The sequence below is a fragment of the Cavia porcellus genome, unplaced genomic scaffold (genome assembly GCF_034190915.1).
Source record: "Cavia porcellus strain 051 isolate PalLab524CR breed Dunkin Hartley unplaced genomic scaffold, mCavPor4.1 scaffold_6, whole genome shotgun sequence".
NCBI lineage: Eukaryota > Metazoa > Chordata > Mammalia > Rodentia > Caviidae > Cavia > Cavia porcellus.
The window spans coordinates 26,065,060-26,092,262 of NW_026947489.1; the positions used below are offsets into that span (position 1 = coordinate 26,065,060).

Consider the following 27,203-nt stretch of genomic DNA (forward strand, 5'->3'; position numbering starts at 1 on the left):
CCTCTACAATTATAAAAGGTGCTCAAAGCGGTGGCCATTAGCTTATAGAGATTTATCAGTATAGCGAATTGCTGGTTGGGTAACTTGGTCACTAAGGTTGCTTGCACATACACTTTCAGTTTCTTCTCTAAGGGCCAGAAGTGTAGTGGGTTTTCTGTGAAATACGACATTCTCTAGGATGCCGCATATGAGGGTAACACCATCTATTGAAAAAACATTATACTATTTTTCTTTTCCTAAAGTGCATGTATATATATATATATTTTTTTTTTTGGCGGACTCTGTATATAGTGAGAAACAGAGAAAGAGAGAGACAGAGAGAAAGAGAGAATCATTTTGTATATATTTCTTTTTAAATCGCTTTTTCATTTAACCTTATGATATCGACACTATATTTGTATAACAATAGAGATCTATACAGTGAGGCAGTAGATTAAGGTGTGGCCGGCTGATGGGACAAAGTGAGCATCACAGAAATCCAGGACACATGTGCCCATGCACCTGGGACTAGTCAGAGAATGCTACCTTCATTAGCGATGGTTTACTTTTTTCTCATTAGAGCACATGACTCTGAAATAGGAGATTAGGACGTGACAACAGCTGATTGGGGAAGCAGATGTGACCCATTACCTGCAAGATCCTAGACAAAAGCACAGAACAGTTACCAAAGCCTGCATGTGGGCTTCTTCTGAGAGTCCGAGCAGTAGTGGGTGGGATGCCCTAGACCTAATGTCAGCCTGAAGAGTGGGATATACAAAAAGACAGTCCATCGTGGGCTTTTTGCAACTGTGTTCTGTATTGTACAGTGGTGTATCCTCATGTAGTAGGATATACTTGTTTTCTTATTTTTACATGGTCAAAATTCACTTTGAAAAGCCTGTTTCTTTTCCTACCATATAAATGTAAAGCCTTGCTCTTGTTTGCATTTGCCTTGACCAGTTCTTTGCTCAGGATAGAAAGAACCTAGAAACCACCTCTAGAAGGAGACTCCAGCACCCTAAAATCCAGTAATAATAGGAAGTAGGGAGATAGATTTTTCTCAAGTGGGAAGGAAATCAAAAGACAGAGGCAGAGCTGGGCATGGTGGTGCACACCTGTAATCTCAGCATTCAGGCAGGCTGAGGAAGATCGCCAAGAGTTCAAGGGCAGTTTGGGTTACATAGTGAGTTCAAAGGTAGCCTGAACTACATAGTGAGACCCTATCTCAAAAAAAAAAAAAAAAAAAAAAAAAAGGAAGGAGGATAATGGAGAAGAAAAGGAAATAATAAAAGAATAAAAATGTATTACAGGTACTGGGGATTTAGCTCAGCGGCATAAGCACCTGCCTTGCAAGCAGGCAGTCGTGAGTTTGATCCCTGGTACCGATAAAAATGAAAAAAGACTAAAAAAAAAAAAATGTATTACATAGGGCAAACAGGTACTTAACTCTTTTTGTTATCAGGAATCAAACTCACGACCTTATGCTTGCCAGGCAGGCGCTATACTGATGAACTATATCCCTGGCCCAATTTTAAAATTTTTTAAAGCATATGTTAGCTATTAAAATCAACTAGTATGGGGGCTGGGGATTTAGCTCAGCGGCATAAGCGCCTGCCTTGCAAGCAGACAGTCGTGAGTTCAATCCCCAGTACCGATAAAAAAGAAAAAAAAAAAAATCAACTAGTATGTTAAGAAAAAAAAATTACAACGGGGGTAAAAATGGCAGAGTAAAGACTGACAGCAAAATATGGCCTCTCCAGTATCTAAAATTGAGACAACTGGAAAACAACTTTGGTAAGGAAGAAAATAAGTACAGTGGAATCCCAAAATTCACAGGGATCCTAGAGCACCCACAAATTGGGTTTCAGATATGATTAGAATTTCAGATTAGAATTTCAAATTAGAATTTCAGATATGATTAGAAAATGCCTAAAATGCATATTTTTATAATTTAAACCCTAAGTATTCTATGTCTCCTATAGTCATTTTAATTTAATAAAATATTGTATTAATAAAGTCTTAGAAAGTACAGGCAGCATTTTAGGGCCCTAAGAAGAACAAAATCGAGAACACTAGACATAGTTACACGTGGTACAGCAACCTCTTAAGAGGCAGGAATGCTGGCTGGAGATGGGTTACAGGGAAGCAACCAATCAGCGGCAAGGAGAACTGAATAACACTTTTGGATTGGCTAGTTGCAAACATCCCACCAAAAACAACTGAGATTTCCACAGATAATTGTTTGTTAGTTCTAAGGGAAAATCCATGAATGACTGAAGCTGTGAATTCTGAACCCCAGCTTTGTGGGTGCATACTGTAGATCTCCAGCAGTTGGGAGGGAGCTGACTAGAAAACTAGAAGCTACAGAGAAGCTGGAAAGATGGAGCACAATGGAGAGAAAAGAAGGAAACAGTTTAGAAAGCTAAGCCTGGCTCCCAAGGGTGGGAAATCTGTCTCCACTAACACAAAGTAAGCCAGAGAGGGTCAGCAACTCCAAGGAGAAACAACAGACTGGGTCAACAGCCCGAGTTTCAAGAAAAGCCTATAGTTACTGTAAATTGCAAAATCAGCATGAGGTTTTACTTCAAACATGACTCCACATGACAGGTTGGAGAAGAAACTCAGAGCAACACCTGTCATATACAAGAGAGCATAATCAGGAGCCATTTGAGAAGGGTTAACTAAGACTGAGCTACAGAACAGCTATACTTCAGAGTTTCTGGGATCACACTAACACAGTGACTGTGTAGGAGGAAGCCACAAGAGACTGGTGCAGAAAGGGTATGAGCAGCATTAAAAACCCCTGGGAAGTTTAAACTCAAGCCACGAAGGGCAGTCTCACTTCCAACTTGAGACACCAGGCCAATGTGAATGGCTTTTAAAGTGGACTGGGTCTGGAAGTGCTTGTCCTAAGAACAGCTGAAATGGTTAATTCCGTACAAACCAAGCTTATAGTCACACAACGTCAAAGAACGAAGTTGGGAACAGAAAGGAAGAAGTTGGAAAGTTTTTATTGGAAATAAGGAGAAGAAAGAAACAGGCTAAGGTTTCCCCAAGGGGGGAATCTGAAGAATGGACTTTCTACATGGAGCCTAAATCCAGAACTTTTATGGAAAAGTGGGGCATAGGACTTGCTCAGGTATTTAGTGGCTGCCTGTCATACATGGTCCCCAATATTTCCTCCTTTTTTTTTTTATATATTACAGCAATTGAAATAGCATATAGGATATGATGGCTATCACAGGAACAAACAATGTGAGTGTTTTGCATTGTCTTTTTTATTTATCTCCATGACATTGGTTTTGTAGCCTGTGTGGATCTCAGTACTTGTGGTTGTGGGCTTTCCTCAAGAGAATGCTCTCACTGGAGGATGGGACGAAAATAGGCTCTGCCATGGGGCTGGGCTCCTCCTCTATCCTTGGTCCACAGGTGAAATGGTGGAGGGCAGCCATAATGGTGTTCCCTGTCTGTTAACGCACAAGCCTACCCTTGACCCCATGTTATTAACTGCACTGGGCCATCCCACTTTCCTGTCTGGATATCCTTCTGTAGGGCTTGAGCCCTAGGTGTGCTCCTCACATCTGTCCTTTTGCCAATGAAGTTCTGCTGGAGGGTATTTACACTCTGCAACCAGGTTTATAACATTTAAGACAAAATTGAAGGTAACAATAGCAAGATCCAGTTGTGCATCCTCCTTTTCATCTTTGTAATTACATTTTTAAAGAAAAGTGAGTATGCAGGTCTAAATAACTGAGCTATCTATATATTCCCCATCTGAAGAAGTATCCCTAACTGGTGGGGAATAAGCATAGATTCATTCTTAATTGCTTTGAGCTGAGAAGGGTGATATAAGGGGAGACACATTTTATTGTAATTTATTATTAACAACCCATACCAGTGGTTAATTACTGGTAACTGGAAACTGCCAGAAGGGTTTAGTGATTGGAGCCCCTTCCTATATCTAGTTTATTATTATGACATTGTTTTACATATCTTTTGGTTATACTTTGCTGTTAGATATTCAAAACCAAGTTGAAGTGAGACCTGTATTACTTAAAGAAACCTCTTGCTATCTATCAAAGTCAGTTAAGTCTCCTCAGTATTTACCTTGGAACCACATATAGAGTTCTTCTGTCTGTTAGCTATCAGGCTGAGTCATAGCTTTTGCTAGGCCAGTTGTTTTCCATGAAAGCATGGAAGACTTTTCTCTCCTGGTGACTCCCAGTAGGCTCACTATACATTGTCGATTTCCATCCTCTGTGATCCATCAATTTCTCTGGTCAGGAAGACTCACCAGAGTTGCAGGCTATCACAGCAGAGGTTTTCTCATGTCCTGGGTCCTTGTTGACTTTGGAGGGCTTCAGCCAAAACACTGGCAATCCTCTAAGACCAGTTACCTTTCTAGCTTTGGTCTCCAACCTCAGTTGTTGAACACCCAGAAGAGATCAGTGATAATAACATTGATGTGGGAGCAGTGAGCTTAATTATTATAATTTTATCTGGATATCAAGCATTTTAAAATATAAACTATAGCCAAAAGACTGTTCTTACCAACCATTGATGTTCTAATTGAATCCCGTAGAGTGTTAACAGACAACAGTACAATTTATAAGGAAAACTTGAAATCAGAAGGCATACACAGTATTTTAGCATGACAATCATGATGGTTTTGTTTCTTTGCTGTTGTTTTGTTTTTGTAACACACTTAATTCTCCATTTTGTTGTAAAACAGCCTTTTTAGTCAATCCTCTCTATCTTGGTATAAGAAGCTTTTATCTAATTTATTTTCCTTTAATGGGATGTCATTGAAGAGATTTGTGAAACTGGTTGTTTAATACCTAAGCATCTCTAACTGTAATGGCACATATATAGCATATACACTATATAAGGTTTTGTTAAAAAAACAACAACAACAACAAAAAAAAACACTGTCATTTGACTAGTGACCTCATGTTTGCTTAACTGAGCCTCCTATCCCAAGTATCTGCTGCACAAGAGAAAGGCAGTGTCTGAGTCTGAAAGAAAATGTCTGTCACCATAAAACAACATCTTGGTTTCTCTATCCAGTCACTTCTGTAGCAGCGCTGGACACTGTTTAAACACTCTCAGAAAACACGCATTGTAACATAGTATCTCTGTAACCTAGTTTACAGGTCTGAGCGAGTCCTCTAAAGACTTTCATGTACTTATTTGGAACATCTGAACACTTTTCTAGCTCTTGCCTCATCTGTTTTAGGTCACAGAGAAAAAGATGGGTAAACATGGGTAGTTTAAAATTTTTCATTTATTTCCTGTAAGAGATATCATACTTAAGGAGCTCCTTACCCGTGGCTCACATTTACATTGTTATTGGAAGTGTTAAGTGTCACTGATGGCTAACACTAATGACAGTGTGAAGTGTTACTTGAACACAAGTAAGGATTATTTCTTTAGTGCAAAGAAAGTCTCAACATGAAGGCATTTTAACCAGTTCTTTTCTTACAGAACAACTGCATCATACTCAGTATTTTTCTTTACATTAACAGTGATTCTAAAGAAGGAAGCATTGCTTAGACTAAGCGCTTCTCCAGCCTCAGCCTCCTTCCTAGCTGGGACTATGGTGCAGGCCACCAGGCCCCAGCCTTGGGGAGACAGGCAGGGAGGGAGAAGCCGCTCTGACACCGCCACTGCTTTCAGTTTTCGCCACGTTCCTCAGGGCACAGATCCTGTGCCCCACCCTTAGCTCCGCCCACACTAGCAACCCACACAGTTTCACTTCTAGTGCCCGGTCCTGGTAGTCGATCGTTCAGTTCTTGCTGCCGGTTAATGATGTGAAAGCAGGGGGCTGCGTGTGCGCACTACGGAGAAAGGGCCCGCAAGTGGGCGCCCAGTGGGCCGAAGGTGCGGCTGCGTGAGCCAGCACAAGGCGCAGGCTGCTCTCGTGCCTGAGGTGGGGCCTGTGACCACACCCTGAGATGAAGATACTGCGGTTTAAAACCAAACACCCAATGTCCTGGAACAAGCTGAATTTGATTATTAAGATCGTTTTTAACCACCCTGGAGGAATAACAGCAGCCCGCTGGTGTGCAGACTAGCAAGTTGAGGACGTTTTCTCTTTAGTCTGAGGCACAGGCTGAGGAGTGTCACAGGCTTCCCATGGCTCTGGGGGTGTCCCCCCACCCTGCAAGCCTGCAGCACAGTGAGGGGCTTTTTAAAAAAAATTTTTTTTTCCTCCCTATTCCCATTTTAAAACAGGAACTTGGACGGTACTAGTACTTAACAACTCTAAAGCAGATTTTACCAAGCAAGCTCCAAGCTGTGACGATCTCAGGAGAAAGTTTCTCCTCTGCTGTGAGCTCTCCTTTTAAAAAAATTTTTGTCACAACTTAAATGTCTAAAGTTTCTACCCACAGGAACCAAAGATTGTACCTAATTAATTAACCGCTGGAGTATGTTAATGATGCTGCAAGCTGGCACTGTGTGGTTTATGTTCTTTAAAAAAGATTGTATTTTTTAAAAAAGATTTTTAAATACCATTAGTGAAACAAATAAGATTCACATTAGTAAATATCACATTGTCTCTCTAGGGTAAAAAAATAAGAAGAACTGACAGAATAATGGCATCCAAAAAGTATAATAGACAACTATTAGTAAGATGACAATACGTATCAACTAGCAATTTTATGACGTTAATTTTTTTTCAATTCTGTATTCTACTTTTTTTCTACTTGTTCTTCAAATTTTTTTCTTTCTCTCTTTAAAAAAAAAAAAGATTTTTAAAGAGAGAGACGTTGAAGAATGAGATTGCCCAGTAGTAAAAAAATTTCCTTTTAAAGAAATTACCCTTTCTGTTTTAGTCCCAGCAAGATTATTACTCAGAGATTATTACTCATGTCAAAATCACTTAGCTCTGCGTCAGACATCATGTGAGATCCAAACACCATTTTAAAACGTTTAGTAAGTCTCCAGCAGGTGAGTCTTCCATGGGTTCAGGCTATGTCGGGTGCCAGTAATTAGAGACCCTCCCACAGTGCCAGTTACTGGAGACCCCTGCAGTGGGTTCCAATCTGCTGCCTGGGTTTCAGTGCATGATGAGAAAGGAAAGAAAGAGCCAGAGAAAGTGGACAAGTGCATAGCAGGAATCTGGGACCACCAGTTCCGCTCTAGGAACAAAAGGCCATGAGGCACCCAGCCCCTTGGTATTTATTCATTACATCTGAGTCAAGGACAATGGTGAAGGGAAGTGGGTGTTTTTCCTGAAACAGCGCAGACACTGTGGTAGAATGAGCAAAATTTAACATCATAAAGAAAAAAAGCCCCATCAAAGGAGGAATGAATAAAGAAGATGTGGTACTTTTATACAACGGAATACCACTCAGCTGTAAAGAAAGATAAACTTGAGACATTTACAGATAAATGGATGCAACTAGAGACCATAGTCATACGTGAAATAAATCAGACTTGTGCATCTGATCATCATATTGTCTCCCTAGTGTAAGAAAGTGAAAGAGTAAATAAAGTCTGAAAGGTACAACAAATATTATAAAAGGAAAGAAACTGCTCAAAAGGAAAGAACAACTAAGATGGGTGAAAGCAGAAAAAATTTATATATGTGTATAGGTGTACATACAACACAGCTAAGATAATTGTACTACTCATTCTATTAGTTCATTGAAAGGAACAGTTAGTGCTTATATTGTTTGATCAATTTTACATCTGACCAAATTACTTTGTAATCTGACCAGTTATTTTGAAGATAATATGCACTATAATGACCATTGTTAATTTCTTATCATCTTGCTTTGAAATTCTGAATTGTTTTTATTGGTTTTTTAAAAATTCTCTTTAAAACAGAAAAAATAAAAAAACGAGTCAAGATCCATCCCCACACCTGGGTATAATCTCATTGACTGGGACTGACCCACAAGACAAGCGGAGTATGGAGAGCCTCGCACAGATACTATGTGTATTTGCAATCATGGTCCCCGGCAGGTATACATCACTGTGATACGATGTCTTTAACTCTTTGGGGAGAATTCCTAGAAGTGGAATAGATGGAATGAATGCAATTTCTACTTTTAGTTTTTTGATTACTGATTTCCATAGTGATTGTACTACTTAACAATCCTGCCAACAATACGGAAGCTCCCCCTCCTCAGCATTTATTCTGTGATTTCCTGTGATACCAGTCGCCATTCTTTCAGGAGTAAGAAAGAATTCAGTATTGTTTTAATTTGCATTTCTTTAATGGTCAGAGATGTTGCACATTGTTTCATATATTTATTGGCCATTCATACCTCTTCTGAGTAGTGTCTAGTTCAGATGCTCATTTTTTATTAGGTCTTTCAGTTTGGGGAACCTAGTATTTTTCTGTTGTTTGTACATTCTAGACATTAGTTCTTTGTCAAAGGAGTAGCTGGCAAATCTTGTTTTCCAATACTGTTTATTGTCTCTTTACTCTATCGTCCATCTAGAATTTACTTTGGCACATTGACTTTACTTTTTTTTTTTTTTTTTTTTTTACCGGTACTGGGGATCGAACTCATGACCGCCTGCTTGCAAGGCAGGTGCTTATGCCGCTGAGCTAAATCCCCAGCCCCCTGACTTTACTTTTTAAAATCAAATCTTTTTTTTTCTTTTATGACTATAGCTTAAATATCATGAAATTGATTTTCTTAGAAATGTTCTTGGAGACAAGGCCAGGCACGATGGCACATGCCTGTATTCCTAGGAGGATTGCCAATGGGTTCAAGGCCAGAATGGGCTACATAGTGAATTCAAGGCCAGCCTGAATTACATAGGAACTCTGTCTCAAAAAAAAAAAGTGAGGGAGAGAGAGTGAAATGTCCTTATTAACAATGTGGAAGGTGAGCAGGGACTAGGACACATTCAGGTGATTGGTGTTGACCTCAATAGAGATTTTTCAAATATAATAAATTTATTCAAAAGTAGCATTGCAATGGGAATATGTATGCCACAGGAAACTGCATATTCAAGGAAGCAAAGGCAAGGGTAAGGCAAAATGAAGAGAATTACATAAGCTATTTTGAAATAGTAATCTTTGTCTACCAGAATCAATAAAAAGTATAGTAATTTACAGGCAATTTTTGGATAACTGTCCTTGGAGAAGTGGTTTCTGTGTAAGGTTATGGTCTACTTTGTATAAGGTTGTGGCTTTAGCTGTAACAGTTCTTATTATCAGGTATGAGGTTCCTTCCCTTATTATCTCCCAGGCGTCATTTTATTTTAGTTAGCGTGTGTCACAGTGACTGCATTTTGATTCTAGCCACTGTCACACTAGCAACGAACCCCTGTATGAAGAAGTTTTTGAAAGGAAACACCACTATTTTTCTTTTTTCTCTTTTTTTGAGGCAGGGGCTCAGCATGTAGTTCAGGTTCACCTTACCCTCACTGTGTAGCCCAGGTCGGCTTTGCACTTACTGTGATCCTGAGTTTAAACGTGCACCAACACGCCGGGCTACCACTATTTGTCATTTCAGTTCTCATAGATACTGGGGTAAGTTCTGGGGGCACAAAGAAGACACATTCCTGCTCTTCCACAGGCCATAGGATGACAAATACAGAGGTGGACCTGCGAGACTGGAGATGTTGCTCAGGGGTGGGCACTTGCCTAGCATATGTGGAGCTCTGGATTCAATGACCAGTCATACACACACACACACACACACACACACACACTCACATACACACATACTCACACACACACACACACTCTGCATATTCAAGTAGAGGCAAGGGTAAGGCAAAATGGGGAGAATTACATAAATTATTTTGAAATAGTAATCTTTATCTAAAAGAAAACCAAATTACTAGAAGTTGGTGGACACAATGAGAAAAAGGGCGCATAAAAAGGGCAGCTAATCACTCAGTCTGTAAGAAAGGATGGTCTCTAAGAAGGTTTCCTGCGGGAGCTGAAGCTTGAGCTGAGTTTGTTCTTCCATTTAACTAATTACAATGTTAAAATTAGAAATATAATAAAGCATCTGAAAATCACCTTACAGTTAAAACCACTCTTCCTTTGTGGTTTCATTTTGCTTGTGGCACAGTGAACAGCACACTGCCTGCTAGAAATGTTTTTCTTTCCTTGGTACTGAGGATTGAACCCAGGACCTTTGCACTGAATACAGCTTCAGCCCTTTTCTAATTTTTTATTTTGAGGCAAGGCCTTGGTAAGCTGCCCAAGCTGGGCTTGAATTTGTGATATTTCTGCCTCAGCTCCCAGAGTGCTGTGATTACAGATCTACTCACTTTGGTACTGCTACCTACAGGCAGATCCTTCAGAATGAAAATGTTCATGTGGGAATTGTTTCTCCCTAAGAGGTAGTCTCTCAAAACGCCTAAATGAATCCCTCCTGGGACACTGAAATTCACATTTGGTGCTTTTCTCCATAATGCCAAAGTAAATTATTTAGAAGTTCTTGGAATAAACAACTGAATACAATTAGCAAAAGAGGCTGGGGATAAAACTCAACAGCACAGCACCTGCCTGGCAAGCACAAGGTCATGAGTTTGACTCCCAGTACCAGAAAAAAAAAGGACTAAACTGAAGACAATGTTCAAATGGAAAAGGGAATGGTGGGGGGGGGGGACAGAGGGGGGAAAGAAGGAAAGGAAAAGAAAAATAAACAAGAAAAGAAGGAAGAAATGGAAACACAGCATTTGTAAATAGGGAGGGAGTCGGGTTAAAAGGAGGGGAGTAGAATGGGGAAAAAAAAGGAATCAAGATATGTCCTGCACAGGTACAAATTCCCTGTGATGAATGTGATTATTATGTATACCTAAAATACACCGGTAACTTTTTTTTTTTTGATACCATGCATCAAACCCACAACCTCGCACTTGTCAGGCAGCTGCTTATACCGCTGAGCCAAATCTCCAGCCCCTTTAAACTTAATTTTTTTTAAAAAGCCCTAAGCTCAATTCAAATATTTTTAAATATTTTTCACTATCAAGCTACTTAAATTTTTGCTGCAGTTGAAATAATGTTTTCCTTTAGAAATACCAAAATCATGGTCTTATAACTGTGACAGTAAGCTTCTATTTTAATTTCTGATATGGAGGAGTTGACTTACTTTTTATGCAGAAATGCTACAAAGTCATATGTATGTCAACTGCCGACAGGATGTGGGCCCACAATGAAATAGGATGAGGTCACTAAGGGATTAGATAAACTCAGATGTGTCTTTGTTTTGTTTACAAGCAGCAGTGGCAACTAGTTGTTCTGTGGTTGATAATTTGTTTTTCTCCTGAGCTTCTGGACCAGTTTTCCATTAGAGCAGCCAAGAAGAGATAAAATTGTATTACTTCAAGAAAAAAGTGAATTTACCTTAAAGATCTAGATTCTAAATTCAGAAGAGTCCTTTCTCAGTGAAGTGGGTAGGAGACTTAAACTCACACAACCCAGTGTCAGTTGCACAAGACAGACTTCAAAGTGCCTGAAGTAGACTTCCCCGAAGATACAGGCACTGGGGTCATTAAGCACTCTCATCAAAGTGTACATAGAGCTTCCCTATCTAGTTTTCTTGGAGCAAAACCTAGAGATTAAGTGGAATGCAATCTCAAATTTCCAATGAAGGATGTGGATAACAGTGGTTGGGGGATGTTGGCCCTTTAACAGTGAGGGTGGGGAGGAGTTGGGCCTCCTTAAAGCTGAGAGCAGCAACCAGGCCCTGGCCCAGAGTGCCATGGCTTCCCTAAGCAAGGATGGCAACAATCAGGCGGTGGGTGTCAGCCACAAGGTCACACTGTGCACAGATGGTGGCTGGTAGTGGTCATGTGAGAAATGCTTCTCTTCCAGTTCCTAGCCCTGGCCTTTATGTATGTTCCGTTGCAGAGCAGCTCCCTAGAGCTGTGCGGGTATATTTAAGGGTGGCTGTTTACCCGAGTCTCTTCCCTGCCCCAGGTTTACCTTCTAGATGCTGACAGTATTTATTCAGTGGAGGACACAGACCCAAAAGAAGCCTGCCAGCCTACCAAGATGAAATGTCTTGAAGGTATAACCAAGTGGGCCAAAAAGTTACAGATACAGAGGCCTGCTAGTGTGTATAAGCATAAACTGGGGCACCCAGAAGTTAGTGGAAGCGATTCCAAACTTTTCCACTTGCTGGCCACATCACACTGGATGACTTGAAATCACATTAATAGACTTTTTTTCCTTACTCACATAGTAAAATTACAACAGCTCTGGCAGCCTGGCATGACTGTTCGAGGAAGATACGTGTAATGTATCTGGGACACAGGGTTAAATTGAATCAGAGCAGCTTGCACTTGTTCAATTAAAAAGACAACCGAAGAGGTTGTGTGGTGGAGGAGAACAGCTGGAGAAAAACCTGGGAGGCCCTCGTGAGTCATCAAAGAGGCAGTGTGACAAGTGAACCTTGGCACCTGTTAGGTTGTTTGCTTTAGTGGGGGGATGGTTTGAGGTACGGGGAGGTAGGGAGCTGAGAACCCTTAGAATGGAGGTAGTGGTCAAAGATACTTCTAGAGATGACTAAAAAACAGAAATTACTGAGTAGCAGCCACTCTAGCCCATACTCGTCACACTGAGCCCGTTTCTTCCTCCACAGGCCCACGCTTACACCGAAGGCCAGGCAAGTTCTGTGGCTCCTCGACTCCTAAGGAAGAGGAAGAGAAACACAAGGCGGCAAAGGAGGATTTAGATCCAGATTTGGTCCCAGACCCAGATGGAGAAGAGAATGATCTTGGGGATCCAGCTGTACTGGAGGCCACCCATTATACCCAGGTGCCAAGCAGGAGGTGGGGAAAGGGTCAGCCCCAACTGTTCACAGCTGAGACTGTGGTGCAACTTGCTTACCCTCTCCTCTGCCGCTGCTAAGCTTCTGAATTTAACATTTTCTGTTTCAGGTTTGAGCCTGAGTTAGGGACTCCCTCTCCCTTTTCCCTCTTGGTGCCACCAGTCTCTGATGTCGTCTTCATTTTAAAAACAGGCCTAGACAGGTGTGGTGGCACATGCCTATAATCTCAGCACTTGGGAGGGTAAGACAGAATATTGCTGAGAGTTCAAGGCCAGCCTGGGCTGCACAGTGAGGCCCTGTCTTGAAAAAGCGGAAACAAAGAAAAAAATCCAGGGCTTAGCCTGGCTGTGCACTCTCCAATGGGTGGTGATTCTGCTACCATGAGGCATGTTTACCTGAGTCCCTGTGTTTGGTTAGTGTCCATAACCAGCAGAAAGAGACGAGGACTACCATGTGGAAATGGGGTGGCTCAGACTTTCCCTCAGCCTCTTCTAAGATACTAGTCTTGCTTTTACGGGGAAAGCAGGATCCTGGCCCAGGTGTCTTTTGAATATGAAAAAGGCCAGATTGCCACTGTCCCATTGAAATGGCTGGCATTATGTCTCTTCCTATGTCCCTGTGGACCCGAGTGAATGTAGAAGACAGCACATTTGAGCCTGTTTTCCTCTTTTCTCTTCCAGAGAGGTCTATTCAGCTCTCCTGGAGCCAAGATCCCTGGTGCGCTGGGGATGTCTCCTGCCTCCGTGCACTTTCTGTGCCAGGTGAGTCTGCTCCTTGGGAGGAGCTGCCTGGGTGGTGAAGAGGATTTCACCCCTGAGCATGCTGAGTGTTCTGCCATCATGTCCACTCTACCCTTCTCTCTGCTCTGGAGATAAGCACCCCAAATGAGGAGTGGGGCTGGGAGCTGCCCCAACATAGAGAGGAGCTTGGTAAATAGCAGATTGTGTGCCCAGCCATGAGTGCAGATGAACTGAGTGGTCCTGGGACAACTGACCATTCATATAGAAAAATGAGAGACCATTCCTAGCCTATGAAAGGTTTCAGCAGATGAGCAGCACTAAATTTAGGGTTGACGAGAGCAATTACCCTCAATGAACTGTATAATGGGGACATGAAGGGCAGGACTCAGAGACCAGGAGATGGCTACAGGAAGAACTAGAACTGCTTCAGTGAGGGCTTCAGGTGACTCGGAACAGAGAGTGCTGCTTTGGTGGCTAAAGACACAGAGCATGGGAGAAGACTTAGAGGATAACTGTGATGTTGGGAAGCACACAAACCCCCACGCTGTCAGGAATGTATGACCTGACTTGTAAGAGGCGGTGGGTGTCAGCCACAAGGTCACACTGTGCACACATGGTGGCTGGTAGTGGTCACGTGAGAAATGCTTCTCTTCCAGTTCCTAGCCCTGGCCTTTATTTATGTTCCGTTGCAGAGCAGCTCCCTAGAGCTGTGCGAGTATATTTAAGGGTGGCCTCTTTAAAAAGCCAGGAACCACCACCTGATGCACTCACAGCTAACTTGAAGGATCCCCAGCACAACAAAATGTTGGGGGAGGGGGTTGTTCTCAAGGGAAAAGGTGAGCACATAGAGGCCGCAGAGACGCTGACCCGGAGCAGCTGCTCTTGGCAGATGGGCCCCCACCTGTGGATGCCTCTCAGCCCTGTACTGCCTGTGGCCACTTCCTTTCCAGCCTATGTTTCCCAGCACTGGCTCTCTGCCTCAGCCTTTTGAACCTCAACAGCCCCTGCTAGATCCATCTCTCTTCTGCAACCCACTGACCTCGTGGCCCTCTAGGTTCAGGTACTGGTTCTGGGGGCCAGGGATTACAGTGACAGGACAAGCTTAGTTCTTTCTAGAGGTTGCAGGAGGTGATGGCTGAGAAAGTGTGGGGTCACTCTAACAGCTACCACAGAAAAATACTTGGATAAACCAAATACAGAAATTCGAAATATAGTACAATCTCTCCTCCCTCCCAGATGAAGAAATTTGGAGTTGGCTAGCATGACACAACTGACAACCAGGCCAAAGTTTGCCTCTGTTGTCAGATTTTCTACAGCCAAATTGCAGGAAAATATATCTTGATAGGGAGTTAGAAATGTTCTTTTCTGTTGGGGGAAGGGTAAACAACTAGGAAGCCGTTGGATGTCCACTGGAAATTACTCAGGAGGGGCAGGGGAGCAGAGAGCTTTCATCCTCCCAGTTGAAGATTCTTTTTCAGTCATTTGACCCAGCTCCACCCTCAGCACCAAAGGATCTTGCAGCAGCAGCAGGAGCAACAGCAGCAACAGAAGCAACAGAGCCAAACACCAAGGTAAAGCCACAAGGACAAGCAGGTTCAAAGGAGCCTGTCTGCAGGCTGGGTGCACTCTAGAGACCATGCATCTTCCGGTGCCACTGTCTAGAACCGCACTCTCCCACTGTGGCAGGGGTGACTAGGCCTAAAGGAATGTTCCTCCTGGCTTGAAGTCCCCCAGGCAAGAAGACTTGGCTTCAGCAGCAGGACCCCTATGCTAACCTCATGACCCGAAAAGAGAAGGACTGGGTGATAAAAGTGCAGATGGTTCAGCTGCAGAGTGAGAACCCCCATCTGAATGATTACTACTACCAGGTGAGTCCCTGGTAACTGCATCAGCTTTGAATTTGGGGGCCAAAGAAGGTGAGATTTTTGGAATCTTTTCTGATCCTCTCTTCAACACACAAAGTCTGCATCTCTTCAGGTGGGAGAGATAAGCACTACAAGCCAAGAATCATTTCTAGGGTTGGCATCTCAAGTTCTTTCCTTTCTAGCCTACCCTTCAGCCAAATGGGATTATTTGCAATTTCCTGAACACTTGGGCTTTGCTGAGAAATTTCCCTATTCACCTTAGAAGTATGAACTTTCCCAAGTTTGTACACTTTTGTGAGGCTTAGAAATATCTTGCTGCAAACATTCACCCATTTTTTTTTTTTACATCTGAAACACAGGAATCTTGCCAAGTGTGGTAATGCATTCCTATAATTCCAGCTCTTAGGAAGCTGAGGCAGGAGACTGGCATGAGTTCTAGGCCAGTCTGAGCTACAAAACAAGACCTTGTCTCAAAATAGCAAAATTCAATATAAATACGTGAACAGGGATCTTGGTGAGATTCAATTTGTTGAATTAAACAAATGCTGGCAGACATTTTGCCCCCTGCCGCTTCTCTTCCTTTTATTTATGGGGTGTATGTTTTCTCCATGGGTTACCAAACATCCATGAGCTTCCTACCAATGTTCCACCTTTACCTCCTTTTCATTTACGTTACTTTCTTTTCTTTCCACCAATTAAAAAATCCTCCTCTTTCTGCCAGGATCACTGAAAGTGTAAGTTTTGCACTCTCGCTTTTTTTGGGATTGCTCCTAAATGGAAAGGCCTATTCTTTTCTTTTTCTTTCTTTCTTTTTCTTTTTTTTTAACTCATAATGGTTTTTAGTTATTTGTAGAATTTGTTCACTTGTTTTAAGATGTGAGAGCCACTGAGCAAACCCACAAGTTTATAAAACTGGTTCAGAAGCCAACTGACAAATGCACCTGTAGTGCTAGTTCTGGACGTTGAGCTGTGTATGGGCCTCAGGTTGTCAAATAAGTTCTGGTTTAGGAAAGGGCAGGCAGGTCATCAGATCAGAGTGAGGAGGAGGACAGATGCTGTGTAATGCATTTGCTTGGAACAAAGAATGTTATACGCTTGCAGATGCTGACCCAGATGACCTTCATGGCGCTATACACTTTGTTCTCTGCCCTGTCACTGGACCTTGTACTGTTACCTAGCTTGTCAAGTACTTGGTATGAGAATCTCTCCAAACGGGTGACACAGAGCTTAACTCTTTAGAATTGCTGCTAGGAAGGCTGAGGTGCCGGGATCATTTCCAGAATGATTGCTATGGGAGAGGATGTGTTAAGAGGTTATACTAAGAGTCTAAATTCTTAATTCAGAAGATGAACATAGATTTTTTTTTCCTGTTCTTGGTTTCTCAGAAATATTATCAGAAACTAGAGAAGAAGGCAGATGAAGAACTACTTGGACAAAAGAACAGAGTTCAGTCTCCTATGTTGGTGACACCTTACATTCAGAAGGCAGAGGCTTATGAGTCGGGTAGGACTGGGCTGATCTATTGATGAGGAGTGGACCTCTGGGTGGACGGCGGTGGAAAGGGAAGAGTAATGTATCCCTCCTAACTCCTCACTTACAGTGGTTCGAATTGAGGGTTCCCTGGGCCAAGTAGCTGTATCAACATGTTTTAGTCCTCGCCGAGCTATTGACGCTGTATCTCATGGAACTCAAGAGCAGGTAGGAACATTACCTTCCCAGAACTTTTCTTTCTCTCCCCTATCCCAAAGAAAGGTCTAGAAACCTTATTTGGGTTCAGATTACAACCTAAGAGTGAAGAAGCAGCAAGACCATGACTTTATGTCTAGTCTTTCCAGCCCAATGTTTAGCTAATATGAAGCCTGGGCTGCTGCTGTGGGGTTGTGGTTTAGCGGCCAGAGACTTTTTTTTTCTTTTTTTGAGAGAGTTTTTCTCTGTAGTTCAGGCTGGCCTTGAACTCATAGTGATGCTCCTGCCTCAGCATCCCAAGTGCTGGGATTACAGGTAATGCACCACCATGCCCTGCCCATAGACTCTCTTTTCCTAGGATCCAGCAGCTGCATGCAGTCAGAAGCTTTGGGTATTATGCAGGATTGAGAAGGTGAGATAGGTTTTCTCGGGGAGGAGTTCCTGAGTTACCTTTGAGAATGGGAGCATGCTCAAAACTGCCTCTTTCTTCTTTCTCCACCCTCAAATTCCCAGATGTTCCTGCAGTTACTAGAGATAGAGGAGGGCCAGAAGGATGGGCTTCCACAGTCCTGCAACTCTGAGCAGCAGACCAACCAGGTTGAGAAGCTTTTCCAGGCCTTAAAGACCCAGGAAGAGAACAAGCTGGAGTGAGTGAGGGGGAGAACCAGGACGGCAGCAGCCAATTATTGGTCTTGCTGCTCTCCCTCCTTCCTAGCATGTAGCCTTCTGTCTCTGTCTCTCTGTCCTCCCTCCCTCTCCCTGAACTGGGAATCAAACGCAGGGGTGCTCTGCCACTAAGCTACATCCTGACCCTTTGTTGGTTTTTTTGTTTTGTTTTGGTTTGTTTTGTTGGTACTGAGGATCAAACTCACAAATGCCACTTGCCAGGAAGGCACTTAAGCTGCTGAGCTAAATCCCCAGCCCATCCTGACCCTTGGTATTGTTTTGAGACAGGGTCTTACTGGGTTACCGAGGCTGTGCTCAAACATATGATCCTCCTGCTTCAGTCTCCCAGCGTGCAGGGATTACAGGAATACGCCACCAGGCCTGGTTTATGGCCCTCTTTTGCGTTCTAAGCTCTGAAAATGCTCTCTTGTCTCCCCCTGCAGGGAAGCAGCAGATAGCTTCTTGCAGGTGCTCTCTGTGAAGAAGGGGAAAACCCTGGTGGCCCGGCTGTTGCCTTTTCTGCTGCCTGATCAGGCTGTTAGCCTTCTTCTGGTTATTACCCACCATCTGCCCTTCTTGGTCCGGAGAGATGTGACCGACCAGGTACCATGAATTCAGTGTAGGAAAAGATGGCCTTCTGAATGTGTTAAAGGTCTTGCCTCCCCTCCATTCTCTATCCCCTAGAATTGCCAAAAAAGTGCCTGCCTGACAGGAGTGGGGCCAGTCTCACCACTCTCAAGTGATGAATTTAGTTACAGAACAAACTACTACATAAAGAGTAGATCATCAAGCATGATGAGCAAAATAAAATAGGTGTGTGGTTGCACAGATTTGTGCTGTGAAGGTTTGGGAGAAAACAAGCACAACCCCCCAGGTGTTGAGCCCTTTGGGAAGGCGCCATAGAACAGGGGAGGCCTGAAGGACTCTGAGTTAGGAGATGAAGAGTAATTGGAATAAAGTCCAGGAAGTAACCTGACTAGGAAAAGGCTGTGGGGAGCAGCTGAGCTGGAGACTGACCACTCATTCAAGGCTACAGCAAGGCCAGCCCCGGGAACACGGAGCCCCAGAGGTGAGCCATGTGAACGAGTTGTTGGGACTAGAGCAAGGCCAGTCCAGCAGGTGTCAGGCCTTGGTGTTCTTCTCCATAAACTACAGCACAGAGAGCTTAGAGGATGCTTCGCTTTCATTGTCCTCAGTGAAACATAGAGACCTTGCACTTTTCACTGTTATGCGCTTCTCTGCTTTTTACCCTGTATACATAGGCAGAGCATACTGGGCTGTCACTGCCTCATGATCAGACAGGTCAGGTCCCACCCGGCCCCTGCTTTCCTTTTAGTATGTGTCTATAGTTTTTTCATCTCCCATTACCCCTCATCAGGACCCCACTGGCTGTGCAGGTTGTGGCAAAAAGCCCAAAGTAGTTCCTAAAAATGGAAGTGACTACAGGCAAGGCAGGAGGAAGTGAAGTTGCCGTGCACTTTAGAAGAAGAGCTTTTTGACCTTTTTGCAGGCCCTACATATGTTATTCAAGCCTCTGGGAAAATGTATCAGTCATCTGACCTTCCACGAACTCCTCCAAGGACTGCAGGGCTTAATGCTGCTACCCCCTGGCTCCTCAGAGCACCCAGTCAGTGTGGTACTTCAGAACCAGGTAGCACATCTGGGAGATTTTGCTCTTCCCATGGATGGTTTCTAGTAGAGAATAAGTAAGGGAAAGTTCTTACCTCTCCACAAATCTTACCTTCTGTAATGCTTTCAATCCTCTTGTGAGTGTAGGATCACCTAGAGAGCTTACGAGACACCAGTTCCTTGGTCCTACACCCAAAGGGTCATCATGAAGTACTGGGGACCGAAACATGAGCCTTTACACTGAGCTATGCCCCTACCTCTTATTTTTATATTGAAACAAAGTCTCACTAAGTTGCCCAGGGTGGCTCAAAGTTGTGATCCTCTTGCCTCAGTCCCCCAGAGTACTGGGACTACAGGGATTGGCCACCATGTCCAGCTGAATTTGCTCTTGAAACAAGTTCTCCAATGCTGCTGCTGGTGTAAACCTCTATAGCAGAGGTCTCCAATTTTTTATTTGTAGGACTTGTAGTAAGAAATTCTGAACCATACTATGTTTATAAAAATATATAACACTGTAATAATAGGTATACAGCAAATACAATAAAGTTTAAAATGATATGGCTCTAGATGTAAAAGTTCCAACATTCTGGTGTATGATCTTATGACCCCACATTGAAAATCTTTGCCTACTATGCTTCTTAAAATGGGGTCCATAGACTACCCTACATCCAATTCTGGATTTACACTTCATCTATACACTGATTCCTGGGTGAAAGTTCAGGAGGGTGCATTTAATCAGCTCTCAAAGACAGGTCTGTGGAAACTTCAGAGCAGTGATTCCTTTGGGTCAGTGTGAGTTCTTTGGCTAGCCAATGTAAAATCTGACAGTTCCTGTGGGTATTGGTCTCCATCTATAAGTTAATCTGTCCTTTAGTTAGAAAGATACCAGAGCTAAATGCCTATGGTGAATTCATTTTGTCCTGAACTATGTATATTACTTGCAGTTTGGAATATCTTTGCTCTATGCCCTGCTGAGTCATGGGGAGCAGCTGATATCCCTGGATTCTTCCCTGAAGGAACCCAACAGAGACCACACAGCTTGGTAAGACCATAAAGGCCCTGTCAATAGTTTTTGAAATATTCCTGGGATGTGAGCCAGGTGAGAGATTTCCTGAGTGGCATTTCCACTATTAGGGAGATGATTAGGCCCAAAAGTAGCAGGGTCATGTCTGGTTTTGTTTTGTTTTGTTTTGTTTTGTTTTTAATAGTACCCCAGTGTGCTGGTCTTCCTTCCATGGGAATCAGTGTAACCATAATTAAAAGGGTAAGGCTGAGAGTCACAGACCGCAAGTTCTATCTCTGTCACTTGCCAAACTATACAACCTGGGGCAAGTTATTTTACTTCTTAGTCTGTTTATGTAGAGATGATAGTACTGATCCCTGGGAGTTAAGATTAAGTAGAAAAGAAGATATGTAAAGTTTAAGCACTGTCTGGCACATACCAAATGTGCAATTTTTCTTTTACTATCTTTGGTTTGGCGGTTGTGATAGTAGTAGTGGGAATACTGAACCTTAGCCTAAGTCTGTTTCTTTCATAAATACAAAGACTCTGGCTGTGTTTCTTTTCTGCTCTCCAGGACAGACATGGTAGTTCTGATTGGCTGGGAGATAGCTCGATTGCCTACAGCCTCTCTCGCAGAACCCTTGGACTTCCCCAGCAACCTGCTTTCCCTGTTCTGTCACCACTTGGACAAACAATTGGTTCAGCAGCTTGAGGCCAGGATGGAGTAACTTGATGGCAGAATGAAGGTCACAGCCCATTGTTCAAGCCCAATCCAGAATCTCTCTTTCACTGCTCTAATGGGTTCCTGCTGGCTTGAAGCATCTGCGGTACATGCATGATTGTCCCATCAGGCAGTTTGTACACTGGTCATAGAACTGGAACAGTCATGCACATACCACAGATGGTTTAAGCTGCCCAGCTTTGAGACATAGGAATTTAGCCCCATCTCAAAGTTAAACTAAGAATATAGAGGATAACATCCTTTCAAAGAGTTCAAGACACTGGCATTTACTGAGTAATCTGACCCAAGTTGGAACCCTACAACCTGTTTCTGCAGCTGAACTTTTTTATTTTAAACCTTATTTGTCATGTATAGTCCTACTGAGGGAAATGCTTGATTTGAAAAAGTGAATTATTCATTCAAGAATTTATAAGGGCTGGAAATTTAGCTCAGAGGCACAGTGCCTGCCTGGCAAGCACAAGGTTGTGAGTTCAATACCCAGTACCAAGAAAAAAAATTTATAGCCAGTATGGTGGCGTACAACTGTAATCCCAGCACTTGGGAGGCTGAGGCAGGAAGATCATTCATTATGAGGCCAGCCAGGACTACATAATGAGTTCAAAGTCAGCCTGAACTGTATAGTGAAACTCTGTCTCAAAAAGGCAAAAAATAACAAAAAGAATTTATTCACTCAAACCTTTTAATTTTAGATCTCTTTTGGTCATTTGCAGTCATATGGAGGGCAAGAGCTGATTTGATTCTTTCATTCAAAAATTAGCAAGGAACTATTTCAGAATAGAAGGATGAGCAACATAGAGGTCTACTGTCCTCAAGTTTTACCACCTACAGTCAGGTTTTAGTTAACTGCAACAACTCCATTTTGTATGTGTTATTTAACACCTATTCTCTTCATAGGGCTGTCTGATCCACTGGTCAGTCTGTTCTGGGATACTTCTTCCGGTATGTAGGAAGTTAAATTCTCAGACATGAAGCTGTTTGAGCTCTCTACTGCAATCCAGACAATCTGAAGTTATTGCTCATGCCTCAAGATACTGGAAGACTGCTGCAAATATTTTCATTTCTTTTGTTAAAATATAAATGTTCCTACAAATAAGGGGGGGATTAAAAGACAATTAAAAAGGTAATCAAATGATGCGTTTAAATTTCTAAGTTTTGAAGCTATAATGAACAGCATCTTTCTATGAGTGACTGTATTAAATCTTTGTAAGGGTCAAGCTTGTCTATCCTAAACAAAAGTTTAACCTGGGACTGTGCTTCAATGTTTTTATATAAATAGCCCTGAGGACTGGATATAAGTATCTCTCCTCAGGATAGGAAATGTTTGGTTTCATTTTTTGACAAACAAGGTTATATCCATCAACAAATTGCAGTCAAAGCCTTTCATGAAACAGGCAGCTTTTTAGACAAGAAGCAATGTAAAGAGCAACAGAAAGCCCCTGATCTTTTGAAGTTTACTTTCTGGTTGGACACGCACTGACAAACTGTTAAGTAGTGATAACTATTATGGGGAAAATGGGTGGTTACAGTGATGGAGTGGAGGGGACTTGGGAGTGCTGGTCTGTGGCCTATTACTAGACATTACATTAAGCTGAAACGTTCCAAATGGAAGGTAGAATGTGTTAAAACACTTCTGAGAAAAGCAAAAATAAGGAAACAAGAGCTCTGTAATCTCTACTTATCTATTCCGTCCCTTTGCTTGTTACAATGGATATTATTTGACCTCAACATTCAGTTCAACCCCCCCCCCGCCCCCCGCTTTTTTTTTGGCCCAGGGATCAAACTCTCAATCTTAGGCTTGCCAGGCAGGATCTAGTGTCGCTTGAGCTGTATGCCCAGCTCTCAGTTCAATGATGGATCAATACTGTGAGGCTTGGTTCTTACTACCGAGGAAGTGGCACCACCCGATGGCCTGTGAACTACATAGGAAGAAGCTAAGATGCAGGAGCCAGGTTCCACAAAAAAGGTGGTTGAGCTAGGAAGGCAAATGGCAACCACACAGAAGAATAACAGCTAAACTCGTCCTTCACGTACTCCTAAGTAACCAGTCGGAATGAGGGGCAGCTGTTGCTTTGGAGTAGCTGGGTACCCGCCGCCTTTCCCGGGAACGAGACTGAGCAGACACACCGGGCGCTTCCGGTGGGAGTCACGAGGCAGCGCCGGCGCCGCTCGCAGCATTGCGCATGCGCTGGAGGCTGTGGCTCCAGGAGGGGCGGGCAAGGCAGACATGGCTGCGGCCGAGCGAGTGCCCGGCAGGAGCTGCTTCGCAGAGGCCACGGAGTGTGTCCTACCTATGCTGCTGGTGCCGGTGCCCGCAGAGGCGACGAGGCTGCTGGGCCCCCGGGCGCAGCTGCACAGAGAGCAGGAGGCCCTCGGGAGTCTGACGTGTGCGGGCAGCCTTCAAGTGCTTTCCTTGATGCCCGGCGGCCGGGGCGGGGGCTGCTGCTGTCTCGAGGGCCCCTACCAGCAGTAAGTGCGGCGGGAAGCTGGGCGGCTAGGTGGAGTCCGCAGCCTCAACCTGCTGCGCCCTCCGGGTGTGGCGTGGGGGAGACGGGCGACAGTCCGAGGGGGCCTGGGACCTGGCCACGCCTCCACACTCGCCTGCTGCGACCTGCGCGACCCGCCCCTCTCCAGACCTCGCAAACCGTGCTTGATCGCTTCGTTCTTTCAGCACATATTGTCACCCAGCGAGGACTCTCCCCACTTTGTTCAGTTAAAGGTGCCGACTTGGGTTCTGACTAATTTAAGTCGTCTTGACTTTATTATTGATGTCTGGTTGGTAGGAATAAGAATCTGCATGAAGTTGTTCAGTTGTATCAAGTATCAATCCCAGTAGAGTGGACAGAGAGAACAGCAGTATCTTTTCTGTCTGTATGAGAGATTCTGCAGGTGTTTGAGAACTTATCAGAGGAGATAAGACATAAACGATATAATCGGTTATTCATATTCCAGTTCATCAAATTAGAGGCGAGGAGAGCCAACAGGGCTGCCTTTTGACTTTTTAATTTGAATTGAGCTGAACTTTAATTCAATTAAAATACCTTAGAGCTCTGAGTGGTATAAGCATTTGCCTGGTAAGCACAAGGTCCCGAGTTCGATTCTCGGTACCACAAATACAATACAAGAAAATAAAATGCTTTCCTACTTTTCTCAAAATATGTCTTTTATATTATTGCAGTTTTTGCAGATTATGTATTTTGTTCTTTTCATCTAAAATGAACTGTCTTTCCAGGTAGCAAGGTTAGTTCATGTGCTTATGATTTTAATGGTGTTACAATGGTGTTTGCCTTTTAGATACTATTTTAGTTTATCTAAGCTTTTCTATAGCTGATATTTAGGTTTTCCAGATTGTCAATGTAAACAGTCAGAAATCGGGTATTTATGAAAAACCAGTCGAGATACAAAAACAAATATGTGAAATGTTGTCAATCTTTTTCTCTACTAAGGACTTAATAGCACCAAACCCCTCTCCTTATTTATGTAATGCTTACTAATTCTGTACAAAAAACAAAGGTTGTTTGTGTGTTGGCTGTACAGGGAATCAAAATCACTCTACACTACATCCTCAGGCCATTTAAAATATTTTTTTTTTCTTTTGAGACAGGGTCTCACTAAATTGGTCAAGTGGGGCTAGAACTTGCAGTCTTCCCGCCTCTGCTTCCCTCAGTACTGAGATTACAAGCATGCCAACTGAAAAAGAAAGTTTTAAATGATAGAAGGTGGGAAAAAAGATAAAAGATGAGCGCTGGGCATGATGGCACATGCCAGTAGTCTCAGGATTTGACACACTGAAGTAGGATCGCCAGCCTGAACTACAAAGGGGTGGGGTGGGTGATGAAAATTATTTTTTGATTTTGGTTTTGATACAGGGTCTCCTTGCTCTTAAGGTTGACCTGAACTTTCTGATCCTCCTACCTCAGATCTTCCAAGTGCTGGGCTTACAGGTGTGTGCCACCACACCCAGCTCTAAAATGAAACTTTATTATCATGGTAGTCTTATTCTATTCCATTGTTTTCAGATTTGGGCCCTTTGTTTAATTTTTTCTGAGCAGGGTCTTGCTATATTGCTTAGTGTGGCATCCTACCAAGCAATTCTCTTACCTTAGTCTCCTGAATATCTGGGACTATAGGCAAATGCCACTGTACCTGGGTTGGACCCTTTTTAAAAATTTTTTTAAATGTAATTGAATATTAAATTTGAAGATATGGCATTGTTAGTCTCTTTCCACCTTTGTTAGCTAGAATTCTTTTCATTCTCAGTGCTTAACAATTTTATAAGTATAAACTGGTAAGGTGGCACATGCCTATAATTGTAGCACTCAAGAGGCTGAGGCAAGAGGATTGCCATGATTTTGAGCTTCCCTGGGCTACTTAAATGAATTTAAGGCCAGCCTGCACTACATAGTGAGACCCTGTCTCAAAAAACAACAGCAAAAAAGAATTCTAGAACTGTGTTTTGTCTAGTGTGGTGGTCATTAGCCACCTGTGGCCAATAAAATTCAACATTTGAAGTTCAGTTCCTTAGTTGTATTACCTACATTTCAAGTACTCCATAACACATATTGACTATTAGCTTCACTAATATAGAACATTTTTATTAGCACAAAAAGTTCCATTGGACAGACTTGTTCTATAATGTACTATCTTGGAGCTTTCAGAGGCTTTGTTTTGTTTTGTGTTTTGAGACTGGGTCTTTCTATATAGTTTAGATTGGCCTTGAACTCACTGTGTAATGCAGGCTTGCCTTGAACTCACAGCAGTCCTTCCTCAGCCTCCCAAGCACTGGGATTACAGGTGTGCAGCATCATGGCCAGCTGAACTTTCAGAGTTGATGAGTATAAAGAATCACTTTTAGGTGTGATAGCATGGAGGAGGATGGCTGGGAGTTTGAGACCAGCTTGGGCTGCAAAGTGGGTTCTTGCCCAACCTGAACTGCATAGTGAAACACTCCCAAAAAGACAAAAAAAAAAGAAAGAAAGAATCACTTTTGTTTTTAAAGTCTTTGAAAATATATAATGTAGCCAAAGGCTATTTTATTGTGAGTACCACTTCATTAATATATTACATACTTAACTATTGGTACTTATTTTTGACAATTCCAGCTTCAGTCAAGATTTAAAAAGTGAAGAAATTATAGATGACTTTATATTTTCTGCCCTGTGCCACTTTTTATCACCCACTTCTCTATTCTTATGTTAATGTAAAGAGAAAGAAATGAGGAAGGGGAAGGGAGAAGAGGAGGGAAGTCTTAGGGAAGTTTATTTCTGTTAAGTTGGAATGTAGAATTGATACTTGGTGAACTAACCTGTACTCATCCTGTACTTCCATGCTTCCTATTGTGCATATATGTGATTGCAGATATAGAATATAATCTAAACTTCTCCTTTAGGTTTATGTGGGAGGATTCTGATAGCAGCACACCAACACACAGTCCCAAACTGCTTGCTCTTAGTGAAAATTATGAGCTCCTTATCTACGAATTTGATTTGAAAGATGGAAGATGTGACACAGCTGTATTGCACAGCTGTAGTGGGAAGACTCTGCAGAAGCTCATTGAAGATCAAGATATCAGTAAGTACCCACAGATGGTCTTTCCATGTGTTGAAATTTGTGACGTATATTTATGCACTTTTATATATTTCATGAGAAGTTTTCGTGGAAATGAAACCAGTGAGGGAGTCTGCATTGTCCAGGTAGTAGCCACTAACCACACGGACCTACTGAGTACTTCAGTTGTGGTCAGTATGAATGAAGACGTGCTTTATATGTTACATACCTTCTGGGTTTTAAAAACTTAGTGCCAGGAAAGTAAATTATTTCAGTAATTTTTTATATTAGATGTTGAAATGATATTTTAGATATGGGTTAAATAATACATGCTATTCAAGTTGATTACGTATTTCTCTTGGACAGTGCTGATCTATGCTGCTACAGAGCTGTTCACTATAACCTGTCTTGATGGCGTCAGGAAGCAGAAATCAAAGTACCCAGGCCTCTATTGTTAAGGCAGTTACATACTGTCTACCCGTGATCATAAGGTTCCTTCTTCATTTTTCCTTAAAAAGAAAAAGAAAAGAAAAAATCTCTTATTGTTATTGTGGGAGTCCCTTGTGTAAATTGACTTTTTTTGAGACAAGGTCT

At 42.6% G+C, this 27,203-nt stretch overlaps 2 protein-coding genes across 9 annotated transcripts in view; both read left to right on the top strand.

The window, feature by feature from the left end:
* The first annotated feature begins 11,635 nt into the window (after window positions 1-11,635).
* Window positions 11,636-22,194, top strand: Patl2 (PAT1 homolog 2). 6 transcript variants are annotated; one of them, XM_063250126.1, is made up of 16 exons: window positions 11,636-11,699; window positions 11,882-11,972; window positions 12,546-12,721; window positions 13,415-13,495; window positions 14,425-14,534; window positions 14,953-15,045; window positions 15,201-15,342; window positions 16,725-16,842; window positions 16,940-17,037; window positions 17,384-17,437; window positions 17,539-17,672; window positions 18,135-18,294; window positions 19,202-19,342; window positions 20,265-20,362; window positions 20,898-21,069; window positions 21,960-22,194. In XM_063250126.1, exons 1-15 carry the CDS (start codon window positions 11,664-11,666, stop codon window positions 21,049-21,051), a joined length of 1,686 nt encoding a protein of 561 aa, XP_063106196.1. In that variant the 5' UTR covers window positions 11,636-11,663; the 3' UTR covers window positions 21,052-21,069; window positions 21,960-22,194. The 6 variants fall into 6 exon arrangements, with proteins under 6 accessions (XP_063106196.1, XP_063106194.1, XP_063106195.1 ...); XM_063250124.1 differs by having other exon boundaries at window positions 11,662-11,796; XM_063250125.1 differs by having other exon boundaries at window positions 11,666-11,754.
* An 882-nt stretch (window positions 22,195-23,076) lies between these two features.
* The window catches only part of Spg11 (SPG11 vesicle trafficking associated, spatacsin), a 90,094-nt gene continuing 85,967 nt past the window's right edge, over window positions 23,077-27,203 (top strand). The window contains exons 1-2 of one of the 3 annotated variants that reach the window (XR_010047993.1): window positions 23,077-23,531; window positions 26,452-26,633. Coding sequence is in view for 1 of the 3 variants with exons in the window: in XM_013158655.3 (XP_013014109.2) it covers window positions 23,116-23,531; window positions 26,452-26,633 (598 nt within the window). In the remaining 2 variants the exon portion in view is untranslated. Of the gene's footprint in view, window positions 23,532-26,451; window positions 26,634-27,203 lie in introns of those variants that run through there. The other 2 variants (XM_013158655.3, XM_063250123.1) reach the window with 2 other exon arrangements.

Bases quoted from the DNA above. Each gene is read 5' to 3' on its own strand.
- Patl2 (XM_063250124.1), top strand. From the start codon at position 11,683: ATGGCAACAATCAGGCGGTGGGTGTCAGCCACAAGGTCACACTGTGCA. The intron at 11,973-12,545 runs GTATAACCAAGT...CTTCCTCCACAG, and splicing joins CAAGATGAAATGTCTTGAAG to GCCCACGCTTACACCGAAGG. The intron at 12,722-13,414 runs GTGCCAAGCAGG...TTTCTCTTCCAG, and splicing joins AGGCCACCCATTATACCCAG to AGAGGTCTATTCAGCTCTCC.